This window comes from Rhipicephalus sanguineus, chromosome 1 (assembly GCF_013339695.2).
Source record: "Rhipicephalus sanguineus isolate Rsan-2018 chromosome 1, BIME_Rsan_1.4, whole genome shotgun sequence".
Taxonomy (NCBI): Eukaryota; Metazoa; Arthropoda; class Arachnida; order Ixodida; family Ixodidae; genus Rhipicephalus; species Rhipicephalus sanguineus.
Window position 1 is genome coordinate 58328122 of NC_051176.1, and position 10587 is coordinate 58338708.

Sequence of the window (10587 nt, forward strand, 5' to 3'; positions counted from 1 at the left end):
CGCTGTGAGAGGGCGCCACGGGCGTCATACCCAGCGCTATGCTATCGCCTGCGTTCTAATCGACTATGGAAGACTGCCCACAAAACAATATAGGTTTCTACGTTACGTGCCGTGCACCTCATTCACCAGCATCTAAGTCTCATTTCATCGTCGCTCAAAACGATCCAGCGCTGTCATTTTTCAAGCGTTGGAATGTGAACAGCACGTGCTGGTGCATTATTATCAGCATGGTCATCTTCGTAACAGGTAAAGAAGCAGTCGTTTCATCACCTGTGCAAACAGCGTCCGTCATTTTTGTTCAAGAGGGGAACCCACTCCAAGCGTTCGCGCAAATGCACCCCTCTGTCGATGGTTCCCATTTCATGGGGATCTGCTAAAATCGCGATCTGTGGTTCCTCTGCATGACCCCAATGCTCGCTGTGCTGCCTGCTTTACAGGAAGTCCGAAGGAGTCGCAGCTTTTGCGGGCCCGTAGCAAGAAGTGTTTTAGATAGCGAGAAATCGTGAAATTTAACACAACGCACGTCAATATCTGTAGTGCGCTGTGTTAAATTGGCTCGCATTTCTTCTTCCTCAACTTCTTGTTCTTCTTCTTCTTCTTATTATTATTATTATTATTATTATTACTGCTACTATTACTACTACTTACACGCCGCGGTGGACTAATGGTTATGATGCTCGACTGCTGAACCGAAGGCCCCCTTTCCCCAGCGCAGGGTAGCCAGCCGGTCTAAGAACTGGCTCACCTCCCTGTCTTTCCGGCTGTTTCTTCCTTCCTCCTCCTCTTGACCCAAAAGGTGAATCCCGGCCGCGGCGGCCGCGTTTCGAGGGAAGCACAACGCTAGAAGCCCGTGTGCTTAGATTTAGGTGCACGTTAGAAAACCCCATGTGGTCGAAATTTCCGGAGCCCTCTACTACGGCATCTCTCATAATCATATCGTGATTTTGGGACTTAAAAACCCCAACAATTATTATTATTATTATTAGTAGTAGTAGTAATATCTGGGGTTTAGCGTCCCAAAACCACGATATGATTATAAGGGACGCCGTAGTGGAGGGCTCCGGAAAATTCGACCACCTGGGGTTCTTTAACGTGCACCTAAATCTAAGTACACGGGCCTCAAACATTTTCGCCTCCATCGCAAATTCAGCCACCGCGGCCGGGATTCGATCCCGCGACCTTCGGGTCAGCAGTCGAGCGCCATAACCACTTGACCACCGTGGCGGAGCGGGTAGTAGTAGTAGTAGTAGTAGTAGTAGTAGTAGTATCGTTCGACACTTCAGCATAAATGGCTGGCTTGTATTCTTACGTGCGTCTTTCAAGCCTTCTCGGATCAACTCAGCCCGATGAGACAACAATTAACTGTGGCGTGCGCAATATCTCCCGCAGGTTCGGGTGTGCGTGGTTCTCCAGGACGCGGAGCGGCGGCCGCGGCCACCGGTGGAAACCCGTCGTCGGCCGTGGTGGCCGCGGCGGAAGAGCGACAGAACCTAACCTGCTACTCCTGCAACTCGCAGCTAGAAGGCGAGGGCTGCCGCTTCCCGCACAACATGAGTCTCGCCATGAGGCGCACCTGCCCGCCGTCGCACCGATTCTGCACGGTTAGCCGGGAGCACGCCCCTTTTATTTAGTAGGCACTTTTAGAACAGCGTACGCAAAGCTTTGCGTTAACGTTTATCGCCACTGCGCATGCGTCATACGCTAACCTCTTGTGTACGCACCAGGGGCGTAGCCAGAAATTTTTTTCGGGGGGGGGGGGGTTCAACCATACTTTATGTATGTTCGTGCGTGCGTTTGTATGTGCGCGTGGGTATATACGCCAGCAAAACTGAAAAATTTCGGGGGGGGGAACCCCACCCCGAACCCCCCCCCCTGGCTACGCCCCTGGTACGCACGTTAAGTTACCAAAATGGCGCATCGTACCGAAGCAACACGAACGCTACAAACCCTATTGTGTTTACGTGCTTCCTTTTATGAGACACTGTAGCTGTTTCAGTCCTTTTCTCTTCTGTATGCATTTCTCCCTCTTCGTGGGTTCTTAATTCTATTTAGAGCGAAAGCTCTACGACGGTATGGCTCTCAAGCATAGAGTTAATGTATACTGATTGACTCTAGTGGAAAAGCTCCCCATAGGGCCCATGCATTGAAACTTATAACCGCATGGGTTCCGCCATGATGTAACAAAACGAAAGTTGCGAGAATCGGTTTTAAAGGGACACTAAAGAGCAAAACGATTTTTCTCGTATTAATAAAGTACTCTCTCACGATACCAAAAACACCACGCTTGCTGCGAGAAGACGCTTAGCGAGAAAACGCGCAAAAACAAAATGTGGATGGCGACGCCACCTTGAAAGGGGTCATGAAGCACCCCTTGGGCTGATTGAAAAAACACATCCTGCGGAAAGCTGACACGGCTATGAACTGCTCTGCCAAATATTACAGTCGTGCGCGCCGCGTAATGGCCACAAGCGGAGCGCGAAGTTGCCGTTTCCCCAGGCACCCTCTTTTCAAACAGAGGCCGGTTCTCACTCTCGTCGGTGGGCGGGGCGTCTGTCCGCTGTACGTCGCAAGAGACATAGCATGCTTATTGGCCGATAGCCGACGTAAATCGAGAGCGGCGTTCGGATCAGATGCGCTTCTTGCCGCGGCGTGCCGCCACTTGCCGGCGCCGCACTCCTCAGTACACGGTAGCCGCACTCGCGCAAGCGAATCACAGCGGGAGAGCGATCGCGTTTCATGACGCGCGCTGGCGTAACTTCTTTCCCCCATGCCATCCCTCCCTGTCTGGCTTCCAGTGCGCTCGCCGGCACGAGAAAAGAGAGAAAGCGCTGGGAGCGTGCGCCAAACCCCCGTAACTCCGCTGATTCTTGACGGATTCGAGAAATTTTTGCGGCAATCGATTCGGGAGGCAGTACACTCCGATACTGAGGCCATTAGATCATTACTTGGAAAAGTGGTTCATGACCCCTTGAAGTTTCCGCACCATTCGCCGTGACGTCACATGTTTTTACGGCGCCGACTAGGGACTACGTAGTTTCTAATCGGTAAAAATAAAGTACATTGAGCTCTGAGGGGGCCATAGACTTAACATACCAAGTTTAGGGTAATTTTGTTGAGCCAATGGCGCCAAAATACGATAAGTACACTTTGAAATTCGTAACGTCACGCGGAGAGATTTCGGCGCGAAATTTAAAAATGAAACTTTGAACTTGATTTTCTCCTCTAGTAATAAACCTATGATGGCGAAATTAACGACATTAGAGTTCTCAGAGCACAATTTATAGATCTAAAGCGATTCATCGTTTCTCTTTAGTGTCCCTTTAATCTGTCAACCTAAGCCTGTCAACCTAAACTTCTGTTTCCTTTCTTGCCGAAAGGTGGCGCGCGCGTGACGGAGGCGCCACCTTTCGAGCCTGGTGGCACACTTGTCACCGCCCCGTTATAAAGTGAACACTCATAGCCTCCATCCATTCATCCATCCGCCGCGCCACCTTTCGCACCGAAGCAACACGAACGCTACGAACCCTATTACGTGCTTCCTTTTAATCAATGGAATATAGATTATTGTCTCATGACTGTAGGAATTTATCGCAAACTGAGAGAAATTAGAAATAGACGAGGAAGGGATTGGCAGCTTGCATTGACGTAAATCGCGGGGGGTGGGGGGGGGGTTGTCAGGGGGGTCCTGACCCCCTTGTGTTCAGGCTGGCGGGGACACCCCTTGAATGTGTCCTCCCTTGAGATTTGCCTTTCAAACATCATATACTTGAATTGCTTGACAGTTAAATATAACGCATTCAGCCTTTTCAAATGGTTGTTTATATCGTTGTGTGTACCTGTGTTCAATACCCCTCAGTTGTGTGAGACTATTGTAATCGCAACTGCTGCTCGATCGGTGCAGAGAAGACTCAATAGAACATCGCAATTACGCGAGCTGGGGCCCCATGCTAGTATTTAAAATTTCATTTCAAAGCATGATTTTATTCTTATATAAATAAATATAAAACCTATATTTATAAAAACGAAATGACCGCCATGGCAAGATGGCAAGATGATTTTGATGACACATGGTGTTTTATCGAAAATAAATCATAAAAATAGGCGTTTTTCTCAAATAGGTCAAGGTTTTCAGAAAGTGCCCCCCCCCCCCGAAAAAATTCCTGGCTACGGGCCTGGTGTACCCCCTTGTGATTCTTCCGGATTTACGCCACTGGCAGCTTGCGTAGTGATCATAAACGCATAACATTACAAATGGGATGTAGAACTGGAAATAAGAGCATAGAATCAAAGTTTGGCAGCTCGTATTTAAATGACAAACAAATAACAAATATAGCCGCAAGAGTCGATAAAGAAGTAGGCAAAATACCAGGCACTGGGAGTATAGTGAGCTGTTACATGTAATGACGAAGGAGATAGGGAAAGAGAAGAAAACTATTTGCTGGAAAGGAAAGAGGACGTCAAAGAGTTGGTGGAACAAGGAAATCTGGGAAGCGACGTGAAGCATCACGGGAGCATAGACAGGCAAAAAGAAAGAAGCGGCCGCAGGACGAAGCCAACAAAATATGGGAAATATATTTAGAGAAAAAATCCATCGTACAGAAATTGGTCGAGGCAAAAATTAAAAGTGAAAGTGAACGCTGGGTTGCAGAGATTTACGAAAAAAAAAAAAAGAAAACCGCGCCTATAGAGTATTTTGGGGTCACATAAAAGCGCTAGGTAGGGAGCCTGTCACAATGCAACAACTTATTGTAGATGAAGGCGGAAATCAATTGGAAGGGTACGAAGCGCTAGGTTACATCCGAAAGGTTACAGCCGCGGCGATTCGTTTAAAAATATCGTCCAGGGGACAAAGTAGAATGGACTTAATCTATAAAGGCAAGGGAGCAAAGGATAACATTCGCTTGTATGGACCATTAACCATTACATCGGTACTATACAGGTTGGCGATGCAGGCAGTAAAATTAAAAATAGAAACGCGGGCAGAACATAACGATATATTGGGAGAACTTCAGAATGGATTTTGTGTCGACAGGTTAGACGATAACCTATTTGTTCTTACTCAGTGTATAGAAATATCTAAAATAGAAAACAGGCCCTTGTAGATGGCTTTTCTAGGCATCACTGGGGCGTATGACAACGTTAATCAGGAAATATTGTGGGATATATTGAAAGGAATGGGCATAGGCGACGACTGTACACATCTTTTGAGGGAGATTACCGAGAAAATGCATTTTGCATAGAATGGGAAGACGATATCGCAAATACAGTCGCGATATCGACTGTCCGCAAATAAGACGATATCGTCTTATTTGCGGACAGTCGAGATGATATACAGCGGCTGGCGGATATATGTGGAAGGGAAAGTGAAGCTCTGTAGACTAGGATTTAGCGTAACAAAATGTGGATTGATGGTATTCAGTGATCCCAATGATCAGGTGGTGTCACAGGGCCAAGAAATACCGAGGGTAAGCGAATATACAAGTACCTCGGAGTATGGGTAAATGAGGGTGATAGGTACATGGAAGTACAGGAAAAAGCCTCCGCAGCAAAGGGAAAGAGGAATGCTGCAATACTGAAGCTCAGAGCGTTATGGATGTACAATAGGTACGAGTTGCTTCGAGGTCTGTGGAAAGGTGTAACGGTTCCGGGGCTTACATGGGGGAACTCAGTGGTGTGCATGAGGTCAGAGGTGCCATCAGGAATGGATGCGGATCAAAGGACCGTGGGACGCCTCGCGTTGGGCGCTTACGGGAAGACGACAAATGAGGTTGTAAAGGGCGATATGGGATGGGCAGGTTTTGAGGCGAGGGAGGCTCAGAGAAAAATGAAGTTAGACAAGAGGCTAAGGAATATGAAAGAGAGTAGATGGGCAGAGAAGGGGTTCCGGTATTTGTGTAGGAAGAGCGTGGACACAGTGGAGAAAAAGAACTAGGAGGCTCACCAGTAAATATGCGGATGACAGTGTAAACGATGTGGCAACAAAGAGTGTTAAGCGAAAAGTCAGAGAGGTGGAGAGGATTTACTGGATGACTACGATGGAAAAAAAAACGACTCTAAGTAAATACTGAAAGGGCAAAAAACGAAATAAGGAGGGAGGCGTTTTACGATAATTCAAGGGGAAGCGCTTTACTGTTTGAAGCGAGATCGGGTTGCCTTAGAACGCGTAGTTATAAAGCGAGATTCAGTAAAGAAGAACAATGCACATGCTGCGGAGAAGATAAGAAAAGGACGGAGCATGTTCTGATTGAATGTGGAGATACCCACCGAGGTGTACGCTTGGACAAGAGCTTACATGAAGCTTTGGGTTTTTGGGACAACAATGGAAAGTTGAACACGCGCGCGATAGAAATAGGTAACAGATGGTTAGGGTATTGGTGGCAGAAAACTAGAGAGAAAGGACAGAAACAAATAGGGGGGGGAAGGAATAAAGACATTCTGTCATAAGGGGCACAGAGGTGGGCTGTGATTTCTTTTTTTTTTGTATAGTAAGAGCGATTTAATCGAAGTAGACAAGGCATTAGGCCAACATAAAAAAAGTTTTTTTTTTGTTTTGTTTTTTGGCGAGCGTGATGGCACACATGTCATCGCCCCGTTATAAATGGGACGCTCATAGCATCCATCCATCCATACATCCATCCGCCTGGCTATGCCCAGAGCAACCCTGACGCTTCTAAGATTCGGTTTTTTAGCATGTTTAACGATATCGCAAGGCCCTGTGAGGATTGTGTGGTTGTGTAATATCATACACGTAAGTTAAATATAAACACGCAGTAGTGTTTTATGCATGAGGGTTCGGCATGCGTCACCGTGAAGCTCATATACACAACCTTCGGCCTCGGCAACACCATGGCCTGGGCTATCGTGCGCGCATTCTGTTTACAATAGTAATCTTCGGTTGCGTGACGCGTGCTGAATTCACCCTTCAGTTGGCCTTGCAAGGTCAACTCGATGTATTTGTGGTCAGCATCATATAAAGAGCAAGTATCATGGGTAATGCGCATCATATGCCACCACTCCGCTATGAAAAGAAACGGGTATCCGTATGAAAATAGCAAGAGGCAGATACTCTGCGCAGAGACTTTTGAAACGCATTTAAAGAGCCCAGCTATGATAAAAAAGCAAATGAAAGCATCAACTTTGATCAGAATGTAGCAAAAGTGTCATGTGCTTAGCAGGACTTCGCATATGAGATCAAGTGACCCTACAGAATGTTTTACTGTGAACCACTTATTTGCTAATTCTCTAAACATCAGCGAGAAGACGAATGCTTAAATGGAATGTAACAACTTTATATAGTTGGGCGTGAACTAGCACGTAACGTGCCGCTCCCATGTCGGGAAATAACAGGATTGAAAGAGAACGCAGTAAAGTGGGCGACAGCTTGTGACCGATGGCTACGAAGATGCTCTTTGATAGAAGCAAGCTTTTGAACATAAATGAATGAACGGCAATATAAACGTAATGATGAGTCAACAATTTTATTCGCAGTATTGGCGCTACCTATGAATTTTACATATTTTTGCCTTAAAAAGCTGCGTCATGTAATATGGTGTCGCTTTCGGTACCTGTTATCCCCAGAAGAAGAAACTGTAAAGCAAAATGTTAGGAGGACGCTGGAAAAGAAACGAGCACGACGATTTCACGTTTGTGAACCCAGTGCTGGGCACAAAGTTCTACTACCGCTACTGCAACAGGCAGCAACATGTCTGTAAGGATTAATGAGAGGCACAGTCAGAATGGCACGCGATGGGCCATGATGGATTGGCCTTTAAGGGGTATTCAGACGGGGGAGGAATGCTCGGGGGAGACGGGGGGGTTGCGGATCACGTGACCACGACGTCACGGATTAGCGAGTGGGCGTGACCCCCCCGCGCCTCCTCGGAGGAGACGGGGACGTTTTCCCCGAAAGGACAAACAATCCCCCGGCGGTGGGGGATGTGGCGGAATTTCTGGCTCTTGTTTGGCCACATCGTTGCACTTGCTCCTGCAGAGAGCGGCAGTGGGTGTCCAGTCTGCAGTTGGGGTCATCTGTAGCTGGGGTCATCGTCGTCAGCAGCTGGTGAAACGGGCGGTACAAGCCGCAGGAGTAGTCTGGTAACACTGGTCTCCCCCTCCGTTCGCCCCGTCCGTGTGAGTGGGGGGCATTTGTGGCGACTTCTCCTCGCGAGTTGACGTCACTAGGCTCCGCCTTTACCCCCCGAGCATTTCTCCTCCGTCTGAATAAGGCTTTAAACGGACGTTAACCTCCGTCACCACACTCACGGAGAGGAGGAGCGCAGCCTCGAACGGTGCACTCTCTCCACCGCGTGTCTGGCCACTGCCGCTTTGCATTGCGTGGGAGGGAGGTCAGTGTGTTCCCAGTGTTCCCACTTTCGACGATCGAAATGTCGGACGAGAACAGGTCGACACGCTACCACTGCGCTGTGTTTGGCTGCGACAACAGCTGTCGGAAGCGTAGAAGGCTGGCAGCCGAGGCATGTGAAGTGCACAGTGCTTTTAAATTACTTCACTTCTCTAGGTCGCACGCCTTCTTCTCCGAGTATATTAGATGTGGTGTGTGCACTTATGGCCATTTCTTCAAGTCGTCATACCAGCTTGTGATTGTGCTTGGGTGCTGGTACATCTGCATCTGCATCAAAGAGAACCAATGTCAAAGCTGACGATTAACACACAAAAAATGTTTGGCCAAGAGTTGTTCTCTCATAACATCAACATCTCTAATTTCTATGCTACAGCACAGGATTTACAATGCCTGCGGCTATAGGAAATGTTCCATCTTAGAGCGTGCAATTTCGAGATTATCGAATTAGCACTTTCCAACCTACATGACAGAAAGGCCCGCATATGACATGAGTTCTTTGGCGCAGGTACGCGCCTCTAAGATTTCGTCGAGAGCTTGTCAATTTTGTGGCGACAACTGGGGTAGCGTTATGACAATCGCATTTTTTTTTTTCGCGCGCCAACCTGGGGGTCGTGAATAGTCGACCCACGTTCGTTAAAGCCAGGTCGTTACCTGAACACGTGCGCTCGCCGTAATGCTTCTCAAATACTCGCCAAAAAACAAACTGACAATAATGTTACCAAAAACGGGCGCCCTTTCGGTATATCGCTAGTGGCGGCAGCTCGCGCCGAAACGAACTTACGCCATGTCGTGCTTCCAGATTTGCAGCAGGCTTATTTTAATCGTGTGGTTTCTATGCCGAACTTTGAGCTCACCCGCGGTACATCAGTTTCTTATCCTGCGCAACGATCAGAGGCCACAAGCTTTTTACTACGACGACGACACGAATCAACACAGGCATCGGTGTTTGTGCTCCCTTCGTTCCATGAACATTGTATTGCAACGTGCCAAGCGGAACCAAATGGTCTTTTAGGGATTACAGTTACGTTGAACTTGAATAATCACAACAAGGAAACCCGAGAGCCACCTTAAACACTAATGCGCGCACCTATGCGCGCAGCCGGACAATGGCCTACGTGTTCGCTCGTCTCCACTTACCGATTACTTCGAGAGTTGTCCTAAATGTTAACGCTCTTTTATAGTGCATATTCCAAGAACCCCACAAGGCCAGCCATAACAAAACATACAAATCAATTACCAATTTACACGTGCTGCTTAATAACTGCATTGATCAACATTCTACTCATCGTCGGCGGTGCTGCGGGAACGTCTCGTGGGCCGCCGCTGCTTGCTGTTTCAGCCATCTTGAAGCTGACAGCATAGCGATTACTTACTAGCGCCTTTACACTCGCGAAGCGTTGCTCTGTTTTGCCCGTATAACACCGCCGCGGAACCCCACACATCGGAAGGGCGGCGAAACATCGCAGACGCTAGACGGCGCTGCGGCGGAAACTAAGGAAACGACGGAACATGTACTGATTGAATGTGGCGATATTCACCCAGGTATACGTGTTGGCACGAGTCTACATGAAGCCTTGGGTTTTAGGGACAACAATGGAAAGCTGAACACGTCCGCGATAGAAATAAGAGACGGTTAGAGTATTGGTGGCAGAAAAGTAGAGATAAAGTACAAAAATAAATAATGGGGAAAAATAAGGTCATTCTGCCTTAAGAGGCAGAGAGATGGACCGTGAATTTATATTTTTTTTTGCAAGCAAGCCCGCGAGGCGGCGAAGAGGCAAGACCTCGACGTCCCCACGTGGTGGTTGCTGGTTCATAATAAAGTTTATTCCTCCTCCTCCTGGTATAATAACATAGATTTAATCAAATGTAGATAAGGTATTAGGCCAACATGAAACAAGGAAGTTTTTTTTCTCTTTTTTTTCTCTTCGAGCCTGGTGGCAGACATGTCACCTCCCCGTTATAAAGGGGACGCTCATAGCATCCATCCATCCATCCTTAAAAAATGGCAGCCTCCTTGTGAAATTGGGGGTTCTTGAATCCATCCGATATGGTACATACACAACGAAAACCCATGAGAGTTAAGCTCTTCTTCCAGGAATTTATAACCTACTATTGTCAAGTGATGCTTCCTTCTGACAAGCATAATTCAGCGAAAGGTCTACCTCTGACCTCCCCCCCCCCTAAAGTCCCTCTATTTTTCAAAAGTAGCGAAGGTCTGATCC

General features: G+C 47.6%; 1 protein-coding gene across 1 annotated transcript in view; it reads left to right on the top strand.

Moving 5' to 3' along the window:
* Nucleotides 1–35: 35 nt before the first annotated feature.
* Nucleotides 36–10587, top strand: part of LOC119391737 (lymphocyte antigen 6D) — a 16507-nt gene continuing 5955 nt past the window's right edge. Inside the window, exons 1-2 of the mRNA XM_037659393.2 lie at nt 36–246; nt 1390–1601. Of these exons, the coding sequence (XP_037515321.1) occupies nt 66–246; nt 1390–1601 (393 nt within the window). The 5' untranslated portion in view covers nt 36–65. The remainder of the gene's footprint in view (nt 247–1389; nt 1602–10587) is intronic.